The 27,571-nt window shown below is 39.5% G+C and overlaps 1 protein-coding gene across 3 annotated transcripts; it reads right to left on the minus strand.

Moving 5' to 3' along the window:
• Positions 1-332: 332 nt before the first annotated feature.
• LOC103638287 (sister chromatid cohesion protein PDS5 homolog B) lies at positions 333-19,803 on the minus strand. 3 transcript variants are annotated; one of them, XM_008661242.3, is made up of 33 exons: positions 19,367-19,803; positions 17,770-17,973; positions 17,488-17,669; positions 15,930-16,056; positions 15,562-15,780; positions 15,172-15,388; positions 14,943-15,088; positions 14,694-14,839; positions 13,618-13,767; positions 13,478-13,526; positions 13,212-13,400; positions 12,824-13,006; positions 8,003-8,154; positions 7,779-7,905; positions 7,514-7,666; positions 7,369-7,434; positions 7,143-7,279; positions 6,946-7,063; positions 6,699-6,833; positions 6,403-6,602; positions 5,666-5,816; positions 5,425-5,568; positions 5,262-5,342; positions 4,615-5,166; positions 4,422-4,523; positions 4,193-4,266; positions 4,041-4,092; positions 2,854-2,940; positions 2,736-2,770; positions 2,487-2,546; positions 1,963-2,123; positions 883-1,865; positions 333-784 (listed from the first exon to the last, which is right to left on the minus strand). In XM_008661242.3, exons 1-33 carry the CDS (start codon positions 19,454-19,456, stop codon positions 749-751), a joined length of 5,508 nt encoding a protein of 1,835 aa, XP_008659464.1. In that variant the 5' UTR covers positions 19,457-19,803; the 3' UTR covers positions 333-748. The 3 variants fall into 3 exon arrangements, with proteins under 3 accessions (XP_008659464.1, XP_020399459.1, XP_008659465.1); XM_020543870.3 differs by having other exon boundaries at positions 15,930-16,050; positions 19,367-19,779; XM_008661243.4 differs by having other exon boundaries at positions 14,694-14,836; positions 19,367-19,706.
• Positions 19,804-27,571: the final 7,768 nt, after the last annotated feature.

Genomic DNA, 27,571 nt, shown 5'->3' on the forward strand with positions numbered 1-27,571 from the left:
TAGTAAAGTCCAGTTTTATAATAAGAAGCTCCTTCTTAGATTGTTGACATTAATGAATACATTCAAAAGACCATGCAAGACAGCCCTGAATTGTCCAAGATTTGATAAAACCATATTGGACACCGATTTTCGGACCAAACAATGCAAGTCTCCGGAACGTTCTTTTTAGCGTGTTGATTATATGCTCTAAAGCCAAGCGAGCTGGAATTCCTGCCACCTTTACCATCATGTCTCGTAGATTGTTCTGCTAAACATCGAAAACACGCACAAGATTGACAGTACAAAACTTGTGCGGTAATTATGCCAAAACTCTAAACAGAAACCATACCGAGTACAAATACTAAACCTCCAGCGTCAGATTCTAGATCCAAAGTAATATGGCAAACGAAAAATGGATGCCCACAGGTAGTTCGACAAGTGTCACTGGTTTATTGCCTACAACATTTCTACAAGAGTTCGACGGCATAGCACTATGTCCTGCAAAAGAGCTGACGCTCTCCAAGATATACAAGAAACCAGGGATACCATGCCATAGCTTAATGGGCAACAGGTGCCCGCATCTAATAACATTACAAACAAATCCTATTCCACTGTTGTATACTAACGTGTTGCTATCCAAACAAACATTTTCTACAGTACAACTGTCAAATTGCAAAGGGTCAATCAATGAGATATCCACATCTCCGAACGTTTGCCTGCCTGTGAAATCTGCAAATCCTACTATGAATGGTCAGCTGAGAAAGCAAGACTATGTTGCTTTTGCTGTACGTTTTTTCCACACGCTCTGCACATTCAACAGGAAGCAAATTGGTGAGAACCTTAAATTAAAAGATGGGAAGATTCTGCTCATTATCGAGACATAGGTTAAGTTAATGCACTCACAAGAGTATCGTTGTCTGATTCCTCGTTGCTCAAAGTATGGCCATCCAGCTTTTCCACATCTTTGGGCTCCTTTCCTGCCATCCCTTCCATTTCCACATCTTTTGGGTCCTTGACTGCCTTTTCTTTCACTTCCGCGTCTTTCGACTCTTTGCCTGCCGCATTCTCTTTCGTTTTTACATCTTTTGAGTCCTTCCCTGGCTTCTTCGCTTCGCCATGTTTGGATTCTTTCCCTGCCTCCCCTTTCACTTCCAGGTCTTTGGACTCTTTCCCTGCCTTCTCTTTCGTTTTTACATCTTTTGAGTCCTTCCCGGGCTTCTCTTTCATTTCCACATCTTTGGATTCTTTCACTGACTTATCTTTCATTTTTACATCTTTGGACTCCTTCCCTATCTTCTCTTTCATTTCCGAGTCTTTGGACTCCTTCCCTGCCTTCTCTTTCATTTTCACGTCTTTGGAGTCCTTCCCTGCCTCATGTTTCAATTCCACGTCTTTGGAGTCCTTCCCTGCCTTCTCTTTCACTTCCAGATCTTTGGATTCTTTCCCTGCCTTCTCTTTCATTTTTGCATATTTGGATTCCTTCCCTGTCTTCTCTTTCATTTCCACATCTTTGGACTCCTTCCCTGCCTTCTCTTTCATATTCACGTCTTTGGAGTGCTTCCCTGCCTCCTCTTCCATTTCCACGTCCTTGGAGTCTTTCTCTGCCTTGTCTTTCGTTTCCACGTCTTTGGAGTCCTTCCCTGTCTTCTCTTTCACTTCCGCATCTTTGGATTCTTTCCCTGCCTTTTCTTTGATTTTTACATCTTTGGACTCCTTCCCTATCTTCTCTTTCATTTCCACGTCTTTGGACTCCTTCCCAGCCTTCTCTTTTATTTTCACGTCTTTGGAGTCCTTCCCTCCCTTCTCTTTCATTTCCATGCCTTTGGAGTCCTTCCTGGTCTTCTCTTTCTCAGCTAAGCTAACTATTACTTCCTCCATGTGGCCAACTGTGGTATAAAAGAACACATTAGGCTCAGCTATGATGAAGGAATGCATATTGTGAAAACAACAGGCTCATACAATCAATTATAACTAGGATCATACCAGAGTTTACATCTTTGTCAACATCTGAGTGCGCAAGAGGACTGGATGAATCTGAATCATTGTCACCAGCTCCAATACCCTCCTCTTCTACAGAATTGTTTCTTTCTGCAGTCTTTCTTCGCTTATCATTGGGTTGCCCTTTCTTCTTTGGAGGCAAGGACCTATTATAAAGATGGAGTAAACAGATGAATCACACCATATGCTTACAAGACTGAACTATTAAGTTACATGTACCAACCACAACCTAAAAGCTTAAGCTGACGGGGAGAGGTGAGCAATTCACTTGTATTTTAACACTCATCATCATGTCGAGGCTCTCTCAGGCCTCATACATGGAATAGAGTGATACAATTATGTTATTTGATTGCGCTAACCACAAACTCGAGACATCTAGCTCCGATACCATATTAAGTTGCATACATCAACCAGTTTAACCCAAAAACTTAAACTGGTGGAGAGAGATGGGCAATTCACTTGTATTCTAGCATGAATCATTACAATATTTCAAATCCATACTAGTTTACCTCTTTTTTGACTTTGGTTGGCTAGGCGGAGACTTGTTGCTGCTAGTTCCCTCCCATGCTCTGCAAGGTAACTAGGGGTCAATAGTTTATAAATGACACATGTTACTATAGAATACAAGGACTTCAATACTAAATTTATGTTTAGTTATTTATGTTAATCCAATACTGCATGGGCCTGTTTCTTAGCTTCCAACAGTGTCACAGCAGTTTGCTATAGTAGATTCTAAAGCAAACAAAATACCAGCTTACCTTCCTTGGTTTGTCCCAAGATCCTTCTTTTGCTTCTACAATATTGAGTAAACAAAAATGAGTCAACAGTATCTTCTACATTGAAAAAGTAAAGGAGAAGGCACTAAAAATACTCCACCTTCACTGATGAATCATTACTTTCAATCAATATCCACTTCTCTTTAGCCAATATAAGCACTTCAACATCTCCGTCATCATATAGCACCTACCAGGGGAAGTAAATTGCATAAGTACATCCACTGTGTCTACAAATTTCTAACAATTTGGACTGAAATTATCATCTCTAGAACTTCCACATGTTGAAATGGCATTGAGTTGATACTATGTGTAAATGAAAGTTGTTACTGTGAGCACCAAGCACTCAGTTCAGTGGTGTAAAGAGTAGACAATGCTAAAGTAATACCAGTGCTTCCGTATTCTTAACCTTTTGGAAAGATAACCTATAGCATAAATACACAGTGCTAAAGCACAGCTATTATAGTGGTTTTGGTGATTTGCAAGTGGCTTAAATAGCAGCAGCTCATTGTCATTTTGTACTTGCAAAATCCTATGTACAATCATCAAGTGAGGTTAGGTAATGGTACCTGAGTAACAATTCTTTACACGATGAAATCACATATGGTGTGTTTTTTTCTCAACCAACACAGAAGAGTTGTGTGTCATTTCATTAAGTAAAGAGAAGCACGAGAGGCTAAGCCTGCTCCCCAAACACCCAGCTATACATATGGTGTTTTGTATATTATTTTCAGATTTAAAAATTAAAATGATCAAATACACACTATGCTACTTAATGGAAATATTTTCTTAAACATACTTAGTCGAAATATTTATTTGTAAACTTCAAAATATCAAACTATTTATCTAAGAAATTCCATTTAAAAATTCTATGGAAATAACATTTTAACTGAGATAGATTGAAACGTAGAAAAGTGTTACATAGGCAATAAACAACAAAGGCACTACACAGCAGACACTATAAAGAACCCAGATGTTTACAACAGCTTTAGATGCGACAGGTCATTGCAATAATCGTTATTTAAAATATAAGTATAAACTAATATTATGTGTCACTAAAGTTTTTTTTGGAACAACAGTAGTACCTAGTACCTACCCTACTCATTTAACAAGAATCCAAGGCCGAACAAAGAAGTCATTACATTCACAAATACTCAGCTGCATTCACCAACAAATAAAGTGTCCAAACACAAAGTAAACTGTTCTTTACGGTTGTACTTCACAGCAGTAAAGATGGATGAAACAAAATACAAAGAATAGATTATTAATGCATCATTTGCGGGAGCTTACCGTATGTTTTTTCTTGGATGAATCGTATGATTGAACAGTACCTTCATAAAATCTAATGAACAAAATAAACTTAAAAGCAACCCCACCTTCAGGAATAACCTAATTGCAATAACATAAGTACAGATAACAATAACATTTACTAGACAACATACCGCTTATCCAAAGGCCACCAAACTTTTATTCGGTGTCCTACCAAGTCGGTACCGCTTGAGTCCTGTGTTGAGCACTGCAGGCATAAACACATTCTTAGCAGCCAAAGACAACAGAAGGAAAATTGCTTGCACAATAGAAGGAAAATGCTTCCTTCCAATGATTTGCACAAAAGCTGTGTCTAACACAATGGGCTTATAGATAGAGTAGAATTAATCAACTAATATTTACCTGTACTAACCCAGAAATCGGTTTTGACTTTTGACTTTTGAGTGACCCATTTAGACTTCTCGGCTCAACAGTTCTCTTAGTACTCTCTGCATCAGCAGACTTCTGAAAAGGTTGAATACGAATTGAAACAATCATAAACTAAATTTCAAAAGTTTTGATGATACATAGATATCATAGAGATGTAATAAATCACCTTTGGAACACTGCTCAAAATATCAATATGAGATCTCTTAGCACCCTTATTTCCTTTAGATACAGGGGTTCTAATGCTGGGAGATACTAACAGTTCCGTATCGATTGAATCATCTCTGTTTTTCTCCTTCAATTTAGTTTCCAAGGAGATACTGGTCCTCTCTGTGTTAGGAGTATGTATTAGACGGTCATCACTGTTTTTACTACCTTTTGCTGAATGTGGTCTACTCTTAGAAATTGATCTTTTGCGTTTAGGTGAAGAAAAATCAAGTGGCTTCTTGTTACTATTTTTTGTATCTGTCTGGCGCTTCTTAGGCTTGCCCTTTTGCAATTCCTCCAAATCTTCTTGGTTGCTCAAGTTAATTTCTCTTACTAAACCCAGGACATCATCATCGTTCTCGGCATTTACTGAACTACTAGATGGTGCCTTCTGCTTTTTCTCCGCCTTCTTTTCTCCTCGCAATTTAAGAAGTTTGACAATTTTCCCAAGAGGAACTTCATTTCCAAATTCATCAGTCATATCAATAAGCATCTTATGTTTGGGAGATTCAACCTGGAAATACATTAAAAAAAACAAAATAGTGCAGTTGAGACAACATGTAAAGAAAGCTGAGCTACAATATCAACAACCTATTATGCATTAAATACCTTATCCATGTTTGCAGTCATTACAGCCTCAAAATGAGCCAGTACTTTCTCACATCCCGGCCAAATCTGCCCATAACTCTCCTGCACAATATTACATAACTATCAATACCAAAAGCCTTATGAACTATCAAGCAGTTATTTCATGCTTTGTTGGAGCACACACCACAGAATTTTCATTTTGGTTATCCTGAAGCGGTGCATAAAGTTGGGGAGGCAATGGAACGGTTTGAGCTTCTGATAAACTCGTTTGGTCTTGGCATAGCCTCTTTGCAATAAGAGTACCAAGATCACATATAGCCCACAGAGTCTGCAAACAGCATATCAGAACATTAAGTCGCACTCAGTAGCAACGATCATGTACAACAACTCAAATGAAGAGTGAACACAGCCCAACACATTTTTACCTTGTTCTTATTTCCATCAACCACATCCTGTGAAGATTTGATACTTTTGAATATAGATATTATTGTAGTGAAGCTATCCTTTTTCATGCCTGGAACACTATGTTGCAAACCTTCTTCCCCCAGGAGGATTGAAAGAATCAGGTAAAGTCGCCTGCAAAAGGTTTTTTTCATAAATATATGTATGTACAACCACATGTCATTTCAGCTAGAAGGGTGAAGTTAACCACATTTTGATTCCTTAGCCCAATGATTCCACGATTTTCAAAATAAACTAGAATGGACCTTACATTAACATCTAATGGTGCATCATTAGGGAATAACCCACATAAATGCAATCTTTTAGCAACTATGCGGGATTTAGATGGCCTATCAGCCTATGCCAAGCACATCCTACACAATCTTGAAACCCATTTTAGGACCCAACAATTAAGCTTTTCAAGACTATTGTCAAAATGCGAAGTTTGTTGACATCAAAAAAATGCCTTGTGTATAAGGAACACGCCAACATTACAAAAGCACATGATGTTCAAACATGGTATCAAGTAAAGTAGACTTGAATAATATTATGACGATAACAAACTAGAACATACATACTATCAGATACCAGTAAATTGCACCGAATCCTTGTTATCCTAACATTTCAATGCAAGGGTGCAGATCATGAAATAATATTCTTGAACAGGACAAGTAAATCCATGATAACAAGAGAACAGAACAGAAAGAGTTATATTAGATACCAGTAAGTTGGACCAAATGCTTTGACATTTTCATGTTCTTCAATGTCCGGGGATGAAGGATCATGAGCAAGGGCATGAACCAAAAAGGAAATTATATATTCTGGGTAAGCCGTCAACAAATTCATATCTGCTTGGACTGAAAGTTGGCGCATCTTAACTTGTTGGCATATCTGAACCACTTCAGTCAGATTGTACTTGAACTGAGCAATGCATGGAAACAAGAGAAACTAAAAAATGAGACTCAATCGATTATCTTTCAAATAAAATCACTTAGTAGGCTTGTTAACAATATGAACCTCTTCTAACTGTGGGCCATGATAATCGTTAACACCAAACATGAAGGCGCAAGCATATTTTGCATCCAAGGCCCTTTCCTTGATATATTGAAGTACTTTACAAAGAAATAATTTCCTCACCTGAGGAAAATCGTCCTGGAAAAGAATAGAAATATGAATTTACAAAGATGGTGACATACTACAGAAGAGTTAAAAATACAGAACAGGACAATAGAAAGCATGCCAGCAGCATTTCCCAAAGAAATACCTGTGAAATCCTCAAAGTCAAATAAAATACATCAACAGGCACTTTATGGTCCCATTGTTTTGATAAGCGGAGAACAGCTTTTGCTGCTGCAAGCCTCAAATGGGCCTTATCAGCAGCACTGCAGTGACATAAAATATTCAATATTATATAGTGCAGAATATCTACATCACAATTGAAGGGTATGTATCTACTGGTACCTTGAGACCATATTTGGAGATATATCACCATAGGTAAGAATATTCTTCAGAATATCAATTAACTTCTCTATTCCTGGCTGTGCATGAGCATCCTTGCAAGGTATATAGCTCTTCACCAAAGTTTTGATGCCATAAATCTGCAAGATAGAATAACACAAGAGACATAACCAACAGTCAAGGGCCATTGGTGGTTGGATTGTAAGTAGAATACCTTAATTTCACTGACCTTCAGCAAACAATTATGTGTACTATCACCCCATTCAGATTTATTAGAAGAATTTTGAACCATATCCTGTGGGCACTTGGAAGTGTTATGAGTGATGACAATGGTATAAAATAGAATTGAGAATCTAAAGAGAGCGAAATCTTACATCATTGCAGTCAAGAATTTTTTTAATTATGAAACTTAATATCTCTTCTTTCCGTGTTTCAAAAATCGGCATCGCTATTTGGGCTATACAACCCAAAGATTGCAAGATAGATGGTATATTCACTTTCTTCTCTTCCAACAAATCCACAAGCCTCTACAAGGTTGCAAATGCAACAAATAATTAAATAATATACTTGAATTGTCAATAGTATATGCTTATAGCATTGAGAAATAGCAACAGGAGGAATTAAGTTTGTAATTGATACCTTGTAAAGAACAGATAGTGACATAAGACCATCATCTTTTGTAATGGCAGCAAGTGCATGAACAGAGTATTTAGCCTGCCTCCGCGTACCCTCTAAGCATAAACGCTCTAATAGAAGATCAAGGGAACTGAAATAGAAGCCACATCAATTTAGTTTTGTAACCTTAGTAGTATCAAGACAGAAAATAGGATCCCAAGAAACAAGATGTTCTTAAGGAGTTGGACCTTGTTGAGGCTAACTGTTCACGAATATTGACACCAGCCTTTGATAACACATGTGCAATACCCTCTTTAAGCACTTCATTATCCTCTTTCAGGAGTTCAACAATGTCTTCTTCAAGTCCAGCCAAAAGAGATGGAAAGAAACTAGATATTGCCTGCACAAAAAACGGATTAAGAGGTTAGAAGCATTAAAACAATATTTGGACGAAGAGACATCAGACAGTATTGGAGATACAAGTACTTCCACTAAGAAAACATCAATGCACCATTAGTTAGAGATCTTATATAAACATGAGTAATATACTCAGTGATGTTAGGGGATGCTATGAACATTGTGTCATGCTCCTGGGGTTTGGTGAAGTGAGAGAAAGTAACCATCGGCGCCAGGTGCAAGAGCCTAGGAGCAGCAGGAACTTCTCATTCTAATCATTCTTTTAACTTTATAGAAGCTCCTACCAATATATGGAGATATAATTTGGAATCTTCAGATATTGGATATTATCTAATCTAATCCTAAGCAGCTCATAGATTGGAACAATATAGCCTAAACCCAATGATCCATGTTCAGGAAAAAATCAGATCACTGGGGGACCATTGAGGTAGTGTGTTAAGAACATGATCTCCTGCGATAACTGAAACAGCACTGCTTGGTTCTCGCTTCCTTGGAAAGAACCATTGCTCAATTAAGATCCCGAGTCCATTATTTGAAGGAGGGTGATGCCAACACGTTTTTCTTTCATGTGCAAGCTCGCTATCGTAGTAAGAAGAACCTCATATCTAATCTTCTGGTTGGGGATCGGTTGGTCTCCTCTCATGTTCAAATGGAGGAGGAAATACATGGGTACTATTCGAACCTTTGTGGTTCTGAGTTCCAAAGGCATTTCACGCTTAATTTAGCAGGTTGTCATAGAGCTCCCTTGGACTTATCAGTTCTTGATCTTCCCTTCTCCGAGAAAGAGGTTAGGGACACTATTGTATGCCTCCCTTCTGATAAAGCGCCTGGGCCAGATGGTTTCACGGGTCGTTTCTATAAAACCTGTTGGCATTTAATTAAAGCTGATCTCATGGAGGCCCTTTATTTTCTTCATCAGGGGAATGCTCATCAGTTGGGGGGGCTGCTAAATTCTGCCTATCTTACTCTGATTCCCAAAAAGGCGGATGCTTCTACTGCTGCCGATTATAGACCGATTAGCCTTATCCACAGTTTCGCTAAATTGATCACCAAAATCCTTGCTAATCGGTTGGCTCCCCATTTGCATCTTCTGGTTGCAGCCAATCAGTGTGCTTTCGTGAGGGGGAGATCGATCCATGATAACTATATGTTAGTTCAACAATCGATTAAGGCGCTACACAGGAAAAGGCTTTCCAGTTTGTTTTTGAAATTAGATATCTCTAAAGCTTTCGATTCAGTGTCTTGGGCTTTTCTTCTCGAAGTATTGTCTCACCTTGGTTTTGGAATTAAATGGCATAATCTGATTTCCAATATTTTGTTTACTTCTTCCGCTCAAGTTATGCTTAATGGTGTCCCTGGAAATATTATTATGCATCATAGAGGACTCCGTCAAGGAGACCCTCTTTCCCCTATGCTGTTTGTCTTGGTGATGGATGTCCTTAGCAGCCTCTTCAAATTGGCCGAGGATAGGGGTTTGTTACATGAGTTAGATGATGCTAATGTCAGATGCAGACTCTCCATATATGCTGATGATGTGGTGCTGTTCGTAAAGGCCACTTGAGGATGATCTGAAATGTGTTCGCCTCATTCTGGACTGTTTTGGTGCAGCATCAGGCCTGGTGTCCAGTATGCATAAAAATTGTGCCATTCCTATTGGCTGTGATGTGTCAGCTATGCAGGAAGGTTGCGGGACTCTTCGGTGTGCACCGGCTGCCTTCCCTTGCACTTATTTGGGACTTCCAGTATCAGATAAAAAGCTTAGGAGGAGTGATCTAATGATATGGGTTGACAAGATTGCTGATCGTCTACCAAATTGGAAAGCACACCTTCTTAACCTTGCTGGTCGCACAGCTTGTGTGATTTGTGCTTTCGGCTATCCCGGTTTATCTTTTGATTGCAATGAATATTCCCAATTGGATGGTTAAATCTATCAACAAAATTAGAAGAGGGTTTATTTGGAAGGGGAGGAAAGAGGCTAATGGAGGTAGCTGTCTAGTTTCCTGGGATATTGTTACAAGGCCTAGCCTATTAATCTTGGAGGTTTGGGAATCCCTAATCTGCAGTTCATGAGCTGGGCTTTGCAATCAAAATGATTATGGCTGGAAAAAATGGACCCAAACAGGCCTTGGCAGGGATTGAAGCTTCCTATACAACAGCTTGTCAAGAATCTGTTTTCAGATTCTCTGATCTATATAGTTGGGAATGGGACCAGCACTCTGTTCTGGACCGATAGATGGCTAAATGGGGCTGCAATCAGGGATTTTGCCCCTGAGGTGTTAGCCAAGGTGGGAAAAAGATCCTTATATTCAAGAACTGTAGCGCAAACCCTTGAAAATTGGTAGTGGGTTAGGGATATTAAAGCTCCTCTCTCGCTGGCTGGGCTGCAGCAGTACCTTCTGTTATGGGATTTGGTGAGGGGAGTTGATCTATCCCATGTTCCTGATCAGCACAGGTGGAGGCATGAGACCTCAGGGATCTTCTCATCCAAATCTTGTTACAAGAGCTTATTCTCTGGTTCAACCACCTTTGAGCCATGGAGAAGGCTTTGGACGACCTGGGCTCCTCCTAAATGCAAATTCTTCCTTTGGTTGGCTATGAGGAATAGGTGTTGGACCGCTGACAGGTTAGAAAAGAGAGGGTTACCTCATCCGGCTGTTTGTCCATTATGTGATCAACATCAAGAGACAATTCAGCACCTCCTAGCCTCATGCATCTTTACCCGTTAGTTTTATCTCCTTTCGGCTTGGGCCATCTTACTCCTGTTGATGAACCCTCTTTCACGGAGTGGAGACGTCTGGTTCTTAGAGTGCCCAATGGCAGGAAAAAGGGGCTCAACAGTATCATCATTTTGGGGGCGTGGTGTGTTTGGCTGCACCGCAACAAAGTGATCTTCAATGGGGAACCCCCTTCCCTAGCCAATCTACAGAGAAGCTTCTTAGATGAATGTGTATGTTGGGTGATGGCTGGAGCTAAAAAACTAGGTTATCTAGACCTAGCTAGAGCCTTGAATGTAGTTGGCTCTGCTCCCTAATGTTTAGGGCAGCTGTGGGGAGGGTTAGTCTAAGTGACTCTTTAGACGGTTTTTTGAATTCTTGTTTTCTGACCTCCATGAGGATCTTGTATCTGGGTCTTCTTTAGACCTTTGTTTCTTCTTAATATATAACAAGGCGCAGTTCTCCTGCGCTTTTGAGAAAAAAAAAAAGAACATGATCTCAACATAGGTCCGAGAGAAGGGGACCCAAGGCCAGACGTCTGGTAACACACTAAAAGTGGCAGAACCCAGCAAGGCCCCTTCTTGTGAGACCTAGCCACCTAGGGTTTTAACCCTTATTGCCTTATTGGTGGCATCAGAACTGCACATCCTACCAGTGGCAATCCATGACAAGCTCAAACTTCCTTAGCTCATCCTAATTAACTTAATGGGCAAGCTAATCAACGTGTTACAGGCCTGGGACTCATGCATCATAACATCTTGCAACGCTATTTAACCATCATCAGCAACTCCATTACCAAAATCATTCATCCATGAATATTGTTACAGATGTCATGAGACATTTCAACTAATGCCAGTCCTCGGTAAACCAAAATAGAAAGAAAGAAAACCACATCTTAAACCCATGATAAAAGATCATTAACCTGGACCTGGAATGGCATATACACCATTAGAATTGCACAGTAGCACCGCAACAAGAGTTTTTGCTCGTGAATTCATATGTGCTGATGTTATAAATTATATAAAATAACTCAAAAAAGCAGGAGAGCTGTGTTTCTTTGCATTAAGAAGAAGAGGGGTGAGAACCCTTACAAACGCACACAACACAAAACACCAAAACAAAATGGAACACACAGAGTTGTGTTACTGCAATTATATGCAGCCCTCCTGTGTATTTGAAAATAGAAACGATTAAATGCCCTAGGCCCTTGTCATCAGCCATCACCAAATAAAATAAGAAAACCCTTTGTGATTGATAACCCAGCTGCACCACAGGCTATCAGACCATGGAAAACTAGAAATGAAACTGATTCTAATTTCTAAACTTATGTGATTATCTTACTGTACCTTATCTTTATATAACTAGTCTGTCATAAATCATCGCCTACCTTTTAGCTACATTGGGCCTATTTGGGACAGCTTTTTCTAAAGAGTTTTTCTGAGAATCTGGGTTCCTGTCACGAAAACCTGGATATCGCAGGGCTTGGGTGCGGAGAAAGATAAAGGGGTCTGCACGGTTCAGGGTTTAGGAAGTGACGGATTCTTCCCGTTGCGACGACTCGGCAGATTCTACATTTACGTTGATTTAGACGATTTTCACATAAGCAATTCTCACGGAAGCGGGCTGAGAAGCGAAGCGTTTGGCTGCCAGAAGCTGATTATAACGGTCAAAATCCGACCAGAAGCCGAAACAAACAAGGCCATTGTATATAAAGCATTAGAGTATTAGACAACAACAAACGAATTGATCTCAAGATTTCAAACATTCAATAAATCTTCCAAAAGAAACAATAGTACAATCTGAGACATACAAGAAATTCAAGAAGTTATTCCAAACTTTCTTGATACCCAAAATATGAACAAACGGAAAAATTCATTTACAAAGCAATGGCAAATATGTTGCACGGAAAGAAAACAGTGACTCAAGAGAAAATTTTACCGTTAGAAGATTCATGCACGATGAGATGAGTTTTGTATTCCCAGAAGTCTTCTGTGCAGAAGCTTCTGCAAGGATCTCTTTTGCATACTCCTTGTTTACAAGTAAATATGAACATCTCATTGTTAATGTGCCAACAAAATTATAAAGCACATGGTTTTCACCAAGTATCTTAAGCAACTCTGCCTGCAGATTACATATCAATTCAAACTGTCTTAGTATAGCATATTCATAACAAGCCAAACAGGTAAAGTTATTGCAGATATCTTTGACCACTGGCAGAGTATACACAGGTAACTACTATTGTCTATGTTTAGCTTGCAAACATCTCACTCCTATGTAGCAACTGTTGAGTGTTGAAAGCAACCAAAAGTCTGAATCAGAAGTGTACCCGAAGAGACCAAGCCTTCTCAAATGTAGTTGAACAATTAAGCAGGCTAGTGAATATTTTCCAGAAATCGGCATCTTTTAGCTGATGAAGCATGTTCAAGTTCTCCTCGCACTTCGCGGAGTCACTAAATAAGCGAGAGATGTTCCGGAAACATCCAAAGATTCTTTTTTGCAGATCAGGGGCATCTTCCTGCGTTAAAAAAAATTAACAAGGTAGCCAAATCAATCACACAGTGACTTTGCAATACGTTCAAGATTCAAACTAACCTGGCTTGGTTCCCGAAGCGATATGTATTTCAGCATTTCTTGTTGCAGTCTGATATTAGAAGGTGAAAATATACATATCAAAATAATTTTCAGAAAGAGCTCAACATCAATGTACACAATCTATTGACAGAAGATGAGACCTTTGCTTGTGCAGGAGAATTTGTTCAAGGGCTTTCATCTCAACTTTATCGAAGTATGTCGCAGCTGTAATCCAATGTTTCACTCTTCCCTTCATTTGGTACTCTGGTGAGAACAATGAACCACTCAAAATAGAGTCGATTGACTCTGGCCTGCACCAAATAAAGCAATCATATGGGCAGATCTCATAGGCTCACGCTCCATTACACAAATAACACAATAACAATAGGGATCTCCCCTACGGCCCTACTGCATTTCAAAAAGAAGGCGATAAAAAACATTTCACCTCAACAAAAAACTATACCATTAAACAAGTTTACACATAATAGTGTACAAAGCAAATGTCTACAATGGAATAAATATGAATGTGTGCACAGAACATGAACATAGTCTCATAATAAATGTTCAAAAGGCTACATAGCAGCAGTGAACTTACAAAAAAAAATGCATGAAGCGTGTGTCTAACTCAACAATATCGCAGGGGATTTAATTTGTTCATCATTTGGTAGTATGGTGGATATGGAATCATAGAAATGGATGTATCTTTGAGGGTGCAGAGCTCAATTTCAAAAATGAAATAAAATAAATCATGCAAGATATCAGTGATGAGTTTGAGTTGTGTGGCAAGAGCCAAAGGTCTTAGTAGCAAATGATCATGTGTATTCCTATTTTGGTCGCTGCTAGTAGTCTAGCAGTTTTTTAAGCATATGCAAGCATTTATTCCGATGCAGTATGATGCATAGCAACACTTTTACAACACTTTTGGTGACTATCACACTTTGTCACCCTTACACGTGGTAAGCATGGACACACATATTTGAATAATGGAATAAGTACAGCAAGGCATACAAATTGAATAAATTAGCTTGTTTGAATAACTAGCGCATTTTGCTGCAATAAGTTTAGTGAAGTGTGGCAGACACAACGTTCGAGGTGAAAAAACCAGGCACCACAATCAAACTGAGCTTAGCTAGAAAATGTGTCTATCACAGATGGATTAGGTTTGGCATCCCACAGTTTATTGATGTCAAATGATATGGCAAGAGAAAAATATTGCCCAAGAATAATCATATCTTACCTAAACTCTTTGTCATAAAGACATCTTAATATTTTTCCAGGTATCCACTCAAAATCATCAGAATTTGTTGAGCTATCAGAATCCCTCTGGCAGTACAGCTTGTAAATATCTGCCAACCTCTCCATGGTATAGCACTTCACAGCCTGCTGCAATTTTTTTAACAAGAATACACATACTTTGAAGTAATCATACAGATTAAAACAAACAAGGAAAACACAAGCATGTGGAGAATAGCAAAGAAAAACCAACCGATTTATCGCGGACACGCTCTGCTACTACTTTAATTGTATCAATTGGAATAGCATAAGGAGAATGGGTAGCTACATCACAAAGTGCAGCCACCACTCCCTTCCGCACATTTTCTTCATAATCCAACAATCTGTCACAAAGTGCCTCTGCCAGGAAGACAGCCATCAGTACAGGCACAATTTATTGATCAGACAGATCAAATGAACAACTACAGGGGTAACCTCCTTACTGATGATTTCAGGAGCTTCAGCTCTGGAAGGATTTGATATTAGACATCTCTTCAAATACTCAACCACAGAAATACGGATTTCAACAACTCTATCAGTCAGTCTCTTGAGGAATTCTGTGAAAAGAGTCTTGAAACATTCCACAATAGAGGCTCCAGGTAAGGAAAAAATTTCCCCAAGTAATTCAACTGACTTAGACCTGTTATCTACTTCATCTGCCTATAAAATATCAAATATGAACTTTAATCAACAAATACCATCTAAAAGAGATAAGTCTCTTAAACACAGAATAAGAGCACTTTGTTTTGAACTAATCTTTGAGAAAAATGTAACAGTTTTTGTTCACAACTTTCATTTAACATCTTTGAGAGAAGTGTGAGACAAATTCATACCAGTAGCTCCCCAGTAATATACGGCACGATCGCCTTAAGAACCTTCGGAGCACACTGATATAAATCAAATACAACTCCCTGGTGATCAATTTGATCATTAGAAGAACTGCCATTCCCAGCCCATGATGACGTTAGAAACTTCTTTATGTAAGGTTCAAGCTTTGTAGCGGAATGCTCAATGACACTGCGAGCAAGTTTACGAGCAGACATTGCAGCACCCTAGTTATAAGAAGTTGCATAGTAGTATTTTAGAAGACAAATCAAATATATGAATATGAATATACTGAAACAGCAGAGGAAGAAGCTGCCAAAAATCTTCTTAACATCTGTAAAATGTATCAGATCATCTTAAAAGAAAAGGTACTCACAGTTTTTTTCTGCCCCAATGCTGACAGCAGTACACGTAGAAGACTCTCCTGTACATCTTCACTCTCATCTATAATAAGGATCATTATTGCCTGCATTGACTTTACAATGTTTTCTTCATGACTGTCGCTGATTACACAAGAAAAGTGGAAAATTCAAACAAGGAGAAATAAAATATAAAATAATAAAATAATAAGTAGTGTACACATTTCTACCACAATACATGGCTAACAGTAATATTGCATGAAGAAAGTTATCTGGCATTATGTTCACAATAATAAGTTCAAGTCCTCTTCAAGAAAACTTTAATTTGAGTGCTTATTTCTTCCTAATTACAATGTCACCTAATTCATCATAAGTTGTTCAAGATTTGTCTTCTTTTATGAGTGGGTGTGTGTGGTGGTGGGGGTGGGGGTTATTAAGTTGCATGCACCAATCAATTTAACCCAAAAGCTTAAGATCGTGGGAGGAGGTGGACAATTCACTTATATTATATTCTAACACTCCCCCACACATTGAGCCTCTTTTGGGTCTCTGACGTGGAATATAGGAGTGAGCAACAATTATTTTATTTAATTGTGCTAACCAGGATTCGAACTCGAGACATCTGGCTTTGATACCATATTAAGTTGCATGCATCAACCAATTTAACCCAAAAGCTTAAGCTCATGGGAGGTGGACAATTCACTTATATTATATTCTAACAGGGGTCACTAGAACAGTTTTGGCCAGGCCAAAGTATTCAAAAGCATCAATCAAGGAAATCAAAGATTCAAAGCTGCTAACTCACATGCAGGTACTCTTATCAAAGCTGCTAAAGTGCTAGCCCACATATCAATATTGTGACAAAGTAGTGTGTCATTCGCAAATAGCTATTCCAGACACCAAAACACCCACAGATGTACAATAGTACTCCATAAAGAAAATGATTCATTCATAGGGTTTAAATTTTTCAGGAGTGTTGTACAAATCAAAGCAGATCACTATGCATTAAGAGTTTTATAGTAAATTATCTACTTTCCCCTAAATATCATTCAGTTAAATCCCTATAACTTCAACCTGCAAACGAGTTCCCCATACAATTCAAGTTCTGAAGTGGCACTCCATACACATCTTAACTTTATAAATCAAGCCATCCGCACCATTTAATTTCCTCCAACTGTATTTGAAACAATTATTTTCCTTATGATTTTATCTATCAAACAGTTCCGTGATAGTGTTTCACACCATAAAATGATAGTAATGGTTTAATACATATGTTCCTAAGCAGTATATGTTTTGGGCAGATCTTGAGATCTTCAAATTCAGGCCTCAACACACATTTATAAGTTTAGAAATAAATATGACAAAAATATCAAAAGGAAATTATATGCATAGTGAAGTAGAAAAAACCATGTTCAAAGGACAAGTAAATTCTATTGAACTATCTTTCTTGTAGGATTTCTTTACAAAACAACAAATAGTGAGAAAATAAACAAAAGTAATATTTGAGCATTCATGCTCTGCCATAATAGGCACTGACATAGCTGACATGGTATGATGGTAGTGCTGTTAAATTACCTGACAACTCCTAAAAATGTTTGAAACATGTTTGTAATAAGATCATCACATTCAAGATCTAACATCACAACACATGCTCGGTATCTAGCAACTGTTTCAAGAATAGCAACTCTCCTGCCAAAGGATTGACTATTAACATCACTGAGTCCGCCAAATGTACCCACAATCAGATAGAATATATCCTGCACATGGAAAACAATCTCAAATCACAAATAAACATGGTAAAACTCAATAAAGTTATATAAAACAGTCACCAGGTGATTTGAAGGGTATGATAGTTACCCTTAAAATGTCATCGTTGTAGGGAGCATCAGGTGCAGTTATTCTTGTAATTTCACAGAAACATGTTGCCAAGAGAACTTTGACATTGTCATCCTCATGCTTCAGCAATTCTTCTCTGGTAACAGCCTTAAGACTTGGTTGAATAGCTTCCATCACTGAGGACCCCGGTGATTGCTCTATTCCACGTAAGCATTCCACAGCTTTCTGCAGCACTGTTAGCATCAATAAAGCATCTAGGGCATACTTACCAAGAAGGAAAAGAATTTCAATCAAACAGGTATGTATGACCAACCTATTTAATAGTAAAATAAGACATGACAGTGCCTGTGTTGAGAGATCATGTCAATGGTAAGCAGTTAATTCCTGGTGGCATAGTGCTACACTAACATTGGTGACTGCTCTATTAGAAGTGAGCATTCCACAGTTAAATCCTGGTTCCATAGTGCTATCGGTCAGGATAGCTATTATGTATGTTTGCAATTGCAACTACAAACTCCTCTTAATAGAGATCGATACAACAAGTAGCTATAAATTATGCTATTTAACACACGAAGGTTGAACCCATGGAGCTGTCCACATCCTAAATTCTAACATAGAACAGTCCACGCCAGAACATATAAGGGTCCAATACCAATAATGTGGCCAAATGGCACAAGATTCACTGGACAGTTTCCTTCCCTGACACATATGGATGGGCATTTGGTCTTTCAACACATGCACAGATGTCAAACATAATAGAACTGTCTCCTGTGATAAATAGCATCGATATTACCAAAATTAAACCGCCGTATAAACACAGCATTCAAGGTACTGCTAGAGCTAGACACTTATTGCAATGGCATGCAGCTCTCCTGTGTATTCGAGGAGGTACTGTTAGACAATAACACATGTAAATGGTATTCTTATAAGAGCATTTCCATGCAACATGCACTGGTTTTTTAGAGAGAAAAAAAGATATTCACATGAACCCACCAAAACAATTCAAAGATTAAATCTCCAGCTTCCATTGGCTACTGTAAATCCTGTAGTGTAACTGATACAACAACCTAACACTCGAAAGGTAAGGCCTCTTTAGTGCTAAAACCCCATAAACCCGAACCAACAGGAATCCCTTCTAACACTGGAGAAACTAACAAGCCTACGGGTGCCAAATTGCAACCACAATTTCAGCAAATAAAACTTAAGAGAAGCACATGAGTTGGACCTCAGCACTTCCTCTGACCCAAGCCAAAGGATTCCAGCCAGAATAAGCAAAATCCACCAGGAATCTAACTATTCAAGAGCTACAACACCATGTACAGCACAATCTTGCCACAACAAACTTCTTGCTTCCTAATTACCCAACCCACCGCAAAAAGCTCACTCCTTCAGAACCCTCTCCGCCGCTCAATTGAAGCCTAACCGTCCAAACCTAGCACCCCGAGCACCCAATTCGCACCAGAAACCCTATCACTAGCGCCTTACCTCCAGCAACCTAAACCCTAAACCTGCCGAATTGTACCGCATGAGCCACGGATCCACGCAAAGCCCGCCCCTACGCCGCGGAGTCCATGACTAAGGTTCGCAGCCAACCAAAACGGAGAAGCTAGGGGCTCACCTCGAGGAGCTTGGCGAGTTCGTCCGCAGGAGCCGGCGCCACCGCCTGCAGCTTCTCCCCCAGCTCCTTCAGCTGCTCCGCGGCCGCCATACCCGGCCGCCGCGCCGGATCGACCGCCCAAATTCGCGCAGCAAGCTCGCAGCCTCCGCCTCCAAGCGCACTCGTTAGGTTCTAATCTGAGAAAGAAGGGCTCCCTCGGCTTTTGCTGCTCTCGCGCTGTTTCGAAATTTGGCGTGACGGGGTGGCGGAAAAGAGCGAGAGAGAGAGAGAGAGAGAGGCGGAGAGCTCGTGAGCGGAATGGCAAAGCAGAGTGGGTTGAGATCGGGTTGTTCTGGTTTCGGTGTCTCGGAGTCCAGCCCAGCCAGTGTGCCGTCCGGGTACGCTGCCCCACTGGTGCGGTAAATCACGGAGCCCGTCTGTCGCGCGGGTACTGCGCCGCGGATGGTCATGCACTCATGCGGCTGATATGTGACGCAGTCTCCTTATACGTCAGCACTGGTGGAGCAGGACCTAAAAATAGTGTATGGCAATGGCAAAGACATATCTTGGGTAAAACAAAAGTTTAATAGAAAATCATTATTAAGAAATACCTTAGATGAAAAATCATTTGTAGATTATATGCCAAATCAGCAATTTAACCAAATATAAGCTGTCAAACAAAAGGAACATAAATTAGCACTGAAATAAAAAGCTAAATTTAATACAAGATATTTAAGTAGACTCTAGTGACACGTATGATTATTTTAGTTACGTCTAGGAGACTTTGATAGTTGCATATTCCTATTCTACTCTTTTGAAATGTCTTTTTAATAGATTATATAGATCAATTCCTTTAAATATATCCCTCTCAATATACACCACTTCCACGAGTACTAGGATGTGTGCTGCTAGCACGGCTAAAATAGCTCTTCAAATCTGCACAATAAACTTAATTAGTCCTACTCCCACTACGAAATACGAATAACTAAAATATATAGACAATATTATTACACATAACATAACTACAGAGCCTTTCTTTTTGTCGACCGAGCTTCAATCCATTGCAAGCAGCCAAGCAAACATGCTAGCAGGGAGTTCAGCTAGCAGTAAAGCAAGCAGACAAGCCAAACAAACAGGCTAGCGGAGAGCAAGAAGCCAAGCAAGCAGGCTACTGAAGAGCAAGCAACCAAACCAAGCAAGCTAGCGCGGTCGTGATCAAGCATGCAGCAAGCTAGCAGCGAGGCTGCGAGACGGCGACTCGGTAAGGCTCGGGCGCGCTGCTGTGCTCGGGTGGGCGGCCAGGCGGAGGCGGCCGCGGCCGCATACGGAGCGAGCAGGCGGCCGTCTTGTGCGCCTGCGGCTGTGCCTGTTGCGCGGCCATAGAGGGGAAGCACTAGCAGGGAGGCTGCGGCTACCGGGCCTAGATGCCTGCTGAATACCTAGGTTTTGCTCTTTTACTTGGCCGAGTTGAGGTATGGCGTGGGCCATACTTGGCCATAACGGGCCCTTCACCCCTGTACGTCAGTGAAGTTTGGAACAAAGACGGTAACAATGGTTTGCGGGGCCGGTCTAGGACTAGGATACTCTTCGAGCATCTCTAACAGTGCTTTCAATGTGCATACCTACCACACACAGGGTTGCAGGTGAACAAGATCAACAAGATTGTGGTCCTGTCAAGCTTCACCAACTATGGTGACGCGTGCGGCCATTGTTCTTACACGTTGTCTGCCAACCCCCGATAGAACATACGATACGACAAAGAGTATAGGTCGGCCCTCGGACGCAAACTCTGGCTCGTCTGAAGTCGACCTCGGTCTCAAGAGCTTGGCCTCGGTTACCTACTACCCGCATGTAACACCTCGTACAATCCATGGACCGGCGGTACTCACTCCTGGCAGCTCTCTAGCATCATATATCGTCCCCACAGACCAACACAGATCTTTTGTGTGCACTTTGTCCTCACGCATGCGCACCCAAGAAAACTTCCCGGTTAGTCACCCATCCCAAATTGCTCCAAGTCAAGCACGCTTAACCTGGAGGTTTTTTCGAGATAGACTTCCGAAAAAGAAGATGCACCTTCGAATAATGTCAGGATCAGTCACCTAGTAATGGTCATAAGGACTCTAAAGTCGTTCAAGTGAAAGGCAAAGTCGTCATAAAAAATGATCCTGAAGACCTTCGTATGAAGGCAGGATCAATTCACCTACTAATGGCGACAAAGGCTCTGAAGTCCTTCAAATGGAAGGCAGAGTCACAATAAAATCAAGTAATGACAAAAAGGTTCCGAAGTCCTTCAAACAAAAGGCAGAATCACAAAAGTTTGAGTTTTTCGTAGCAAAATGTGTTTGTAGAGAAGGAACAAGCGTACCATTTTCATTATTCATTTCAAGTAATGTATGGTTAATCTTTGCCATCTTTGACAGAATACCTTTTTCTTTTTTTTTGTGCAAGACATTGCATGTGTTGTAAACGAAACTCAAAGCGGTTTGTTGTCTCTTATAATTGTATTAAAACGTTCAACCTTAGTTTCAATGGCGATAATATAGCGAGTTATAACGCCAAAGTTGTTCAATGCCTTTGTTATGCGTGAAAAAAGGGAATGTGTTTTTTGCCCTCGGCTCAAAAGGCACTAGTTTTGTTTCGCACATCACAAAGCATAACACAACAAGCATATGAAGCCTCTTATATTACACAAATGGATGTACATGGTCCTTTACAAAATACTTAATTCTCTTCTTTCAAAATTTCGTTAGCAATTCATTGCAGATTTTCAAGACGACTTCATCTAATGTCTTGTTCATATGATCAATAAGAGCCAATGATTCCTTCAACTCCTCATCTTCTTCAGGATTGTACTCTTCAACTTCCCGTGGAAGGGCATCTTTTTTGCAACCTTGTCAAATACACATAATTAGAATAAGAGCTTCAGTCAAGGTATAGAATTAATACCTTCAAGTTCTTTTCTCCTTTGAGATTCTCTTATCGCCTCCGCCTCCTTGGCAACCTTTTCCGCTTGCAAACCACAAACAATATAAATAATCTAATTAAAACATGTGAAGCAACAACAATCTACAGTCTGACCTTCTCCAAGTTATCTCTTGTTGTGGCTTCGACCAGATCCCTTCCCCCAACATTCTAGATCTGTGTAAAAAAACTTCTTCTCCACACTGGAGGCTTCAGTTGAGGGTCTTTATACGTCTTCGAGTGACATTTTAAAGCTTGGTTGCCCAATAGTTTTTTAAATGGTTGCAACTAGCCTTTTCAATTACCGAATATGTGCTTCGAGCACCTATCCATACGCATTAGTCTCCCCGAGTAGATAAAATCTCATCAAAAGCTTATATTTCCCCGTCCACCCATGTGACTGCCCTGGCCGCATCGCCATAAACAAAATCAATCTTGCTCGATAAGGAACCAACCAAATAAAACATGTTTTCTATTTTTTGTAGCTCTCAGTGGTTGTGGAGAAGCATTTCTCCGAGGACCTTCGTAAATCGATAGTCCTCTAAAGTTTGTTATTGTCATCTTCAAAAACCTCTCTTTTAGCCTTTTCAACCTCAAAATTTTCTCATATGTCTTCCATTTCTTCTCTCAATTTTGCCATTTTAGCTTTATGAGCTTCAACAATCTTTTTCATTTCATTTTCAAAGTTATTAATTCTATCTGAGTGACGAAGGTTCTTGGCCTCAAGCTCAGCAATCCTGACATTTTTCAATCTGGCATCCTCCAATATTTTTTCTCTTCACCAAGGGAGTGGGGATCAGATCGACTTTCAATCAGGTCAATGCCAATATATTGAGCATCTCTTCTTTTTCTTCATTCTTATGACAGAGTTCGATAACCTTCGAGCAAGGTTGCTTATTGCCATTTGAGCACTGTTTTCTTAGGAGTCTTTCTAAATTTTCTAAGATATATTGTAATAATATTTATGTAATCTTTATTTATGCTTTTAAACAATGTTTATGATATATTATTGAAAGTTGCCTAGAGGGGGGTGAATAGGCAAGCGAAAACTTTTTCAACAAAAACTAGAAACAAATTGGGTAAAACCGGTTCAACCGGTGTCAAAACCGGTTCAACCGGTTTACACGAGCTCAACTAAAAAATGAGATATAAAACTAAATTGATCTCAAAATTCACTCAGTTATCTTTGGAAATGAAATGTCCTAGATGATCCACATGGTTCAAAGTAGTAGATCTGAGAAGGTGACTTCTCAAAATCCACACACCAAAAAGATATGAACAATTCGTTCATGTAATGGTGAGATAACGAAGAACACAAACAAACACAATGAGGAATAACACAAGAGACAAGATTTGTCCCGAGGTTTGGTCACACCACAAAAGATGTCCCTACTTCCTCGATGAGGCACCCACAAAGAGTCGGGCCTCTTTTAACCCTAATCCTCCCTTTGTCAACCACAAACGCCAAGTCCACACACTAATATTTGCTCAAACGAGCGGGTAATACAAACTTTCTTGTGGTCTTCTACAAGATTTGGAGACTCACAAGCGACACCTAGTCGTCTAGGAGCTAGAGGCTCCAAGAGTAATGAATCCCACAAAGAACTTGATGTAGTACCAAAGCTCAAATCAAGAAGAACAAGAAGGATTTGGAGATGAAGCACAAAAACCGCAGCTCTTCAATCTCACTCAAAGATTTCTCCCCAAAGATTTGAAATGGAAGAGGCAAGAGGTGTGTGAGAGAGAGTGGGAGGTGTTTCTCAAGTTAGAAATGGAGTTTGGTGTGTGCTCGTATGTGGGGAGAGTGGTAGGAGTGAGTATATATAGGTGGGGCTTCAAAACTAGCCGTTGGGCTGATTTTGCTGTGGAGGACCGATTGAACTGCCCCTAGCTAACTGTCAGTCTGTCTGCCAGTCTGACTGGCAGACTGCTGGACAGTCTGGTCATATTGACTTGACACTGGTTGAACCGACCCTAGGGGGCGGTTCAACTGCCCTGGTGTCAGCTGACAGCCAGTTTGACTGGCAGACTGCAGGTCAGATTGGGCAAATGTCCCAGTGACCGGTTGAACCGCCCCTAGGGACCAATTCAACCGGTTTTGACCAGAAAGTTTAGGAGAGAAACCAAGTTCAACTGGCCTGGAGGCAAGTTCAACTGGTTTTTGGTCAGAGAGTTTCACAGTTGAAGTTGAAGTTTAACTCAGCTGAAAAAACTTGACTCAGCTGAATAAGTTCAACTCAGCTGAAAAAGCTCAACTCAGCCGAAGAAGTTCAACTCAGCTGAAAAATGTCAACTCAGCTGAAAAAGCTCAACTCAGCTGAAGAAGTTCAACTTAGTTGAAAAAGCTCAACTCGGTGAAGAAGTTGAACTTAGCTAAAAAAACTCAACTCAGCTGAAAAAGCTCAATTGCTTTTCAACAGGAACACTCTCTGTTTCTCAATCCTTAAAACAGTCATACACAGAGTGTCCAGGGGATTTTGGTTTTTGAAATAGCTTTTGAATTTGGAGGCTTGAGCTTTAGCAAACACCAACCTTATTTTTGGATCCCCCTTGATAGTATGACAATTCCTATACTCAAGTTAAATAAAATATAATTAAGTAATCTCCTTTAGTAATTGGTGTCTCATGTGTGATTTCTCCATCGCGTTGCTTCATAAGGATCACAAACATCTTTGTCTCACCTTATGAAGCAAACACAAATCAATCCCTGTGACTTGGACCATTTCACCATATATGAGTTCAAATCATGGCTTCAAGTCACCTTACTAATGCATCAACACAATGTAACTTTCCATATTTGATTAGTTCACCGACTTAGTGCAAGTACTCTCTTCTTCACCTTAGCCATTGTACCTCGGTCCACAAGCTGTCGCTTGGCCTTCACCTTCGTTTAGTCCCTCGAAGCCCTTTCCTTGCTGTCTTCACCCTATCAAGCCATTCTTAAGTCACATCATATTGAGCATCCATTGAGAGAATCATTTCTTCAATATTGTGAACCTTGCTTGAATGTCATCTAGACATAAATGCTAAGATCAGTCAAGCTCTAGTTTGATTCTCATAGAAGCATATATGGACGAATAGTAATATGGTCAAGCCAATTCACGATTCATCATATCTTATTCACTTTGGCTTGACCAATCCTTTTAATCACTTCAACCTCTATTCTGATCATATTTATGCATAGTGATTTCGCAGGTCTTGTCCATATATTGAAACCAATATAGAGACCATATTATATCCATTTGCATTGTCTTATTGGTTATTTAACCTTGTGTTGAACCTTTATTCACTGATCATGATACACTATTCAAGTATGTTCATCATACTGAATTTCCTATTCAACACTTAGCAAACTTGTTAGACTTTTAAATATGTTATTATCCAAATCACCAAAACCCACAAAAGGGATGAATGCACTTTCAATCTCCCCTTTTTTGGTGATTGATGACAACACATTTAATCTTACATAAGATTTGATAAATAAGATTTTTAATCCTATGATATAGTTTCCTCCCCCTAAATATGTGCATTTCAGAAAATACCATTTTTGGCCTCAAATGTCAAAAGCACATATTTGGATCAAAGTATGGAGACAAATTATACCATACTATTCGTGGGTGCATTGTGTCATAAAATAAACATGATGCTCATGACATACTATGCACTCATTGACTTTCCACATCTTATGTTTTTCTTATGATTCTCCCCTTTTGTTAATTATTTCTCCCCCTTTTCCAAAAGTCTTCTTGCACTAGTTACATAAGACTAAAGGTAAGCTTTAATGTAAAATTTATCCCCCTTTGTCATAAATCTCCAAAAAGAATACAAAAGATATAAAGGGTACAAATTATGATTAAGCAAGATTTAAACACACTATCATGAAAAGGGTCCTTAGATGGCACAAAGGTAATGGGGAAGTGACATGAAGTGATGTACCTTTGCATTATTCCTTTGTAAGGGGGTTCTAGACTTATGTGGGACTTAGAATTCATTTGCAAGCTCTTGTTGGCATAGTTGTGACATAGGTCCAAGATATCAAATGAAGATTTTCATACTAAAGCGAAGATGAAACTTGATGCCTGGAGTCTAGATGTCACCTAGAATTTTCTTATCACAACAAGAGGCAACATGAAAATTGCACAAATAAGGACTGAACAACTAGTGATCATGTACGAAAAATACCAATTGAAAATTACCAGTTGATATAATTTGATAGATAAACAGATCACTAATTTCATATTACGCTAAGTTCTCCTCAAGTTTTAGTGCACACATATATATGATTTCAATTGATACCTGTTGAGAGTACTTATTTGCAATTTAAACTACCATTGGCATAAAAGGAGTATCAATTGAATATAATCATGCAACATAAGAAACATACACACTATTTAATCAATTAAGTTATAGATAGGAGAATTTATAAGCTAAGCTACTTCAGACATTTGCAATTCAAAAGGATGTGATAAATATTTACCAATTTTAGATGATGTTGGAGTAGCATATACAAGATAAACTCATTCTCTTATGAAATGTATAAAAGAAACATTTATTAGAGCAAAGAATCTTTGATACCCATCAAATTTGCAGTGGAAACTATGACGAAACCTCTCAAGTTATTAGGCCCACTGAAAGGAAAATAGGGTCAAACCTTTTCCTAAATGATTTTGGTGGTTGAAATGCCCAACACAAATAATTGGACTAACTAGTTTGCTCTAGATTATATATTCTACAGGTACTAAAGGTTCAACACAAACCAATAAAAAGATCCAAGTTAGGGTTCAAAAAAGGAGCAAAAGAAACCGAAGAGAACCCTGGTCTGGCACACCGGACTGTCCGGTGCCCCAGGGTTCGTACAGGATGAACTTTTCATCTTCAGGTTTCTAGAGAGATGCTCTGCTATAATTCGTCGGATTGTCCGGTGTGCCAGCGGAGCAACGGCTCCAGCACAACGGTCGACTCTAGGGATGGCAACGGGTCGGGTTCGGATCGGATATTAGAAATATCCGCCCGCAGTCATATCCACGATCATAGATAATATCCGCCCGCGACTATACCCACGGGTAGAAATTCATATCCATATCCATGCCCATCGGGTTTCAGATATCTATCGGATATCCGTCGGATATGACAAAGAACCATTTTCAGCAATTCAATAACATAATTAATCAAATTTTTTCCCAATTCACCATCATACACAACTTAAAATTTAATAAAAAATTAAACAAATATACATGCCCTTCAACAATCAACATTCTCAAC

The sequence above is a fragment of the Zea mays genome, chromosome 9 (genome assembly GCF_902167145.1).
Source record: "Zea mays cultivar B73 chromosome 9, Zm-B73-REFERENCE-NAM-5.0, whole genome shotgun sequence".
NCBI classification, from domain to species: Eukaryota; Viridiplantae; Streptophyta; class Magnoliopsida; order Poales; family Poaceae; genus Zea; species Zea mays.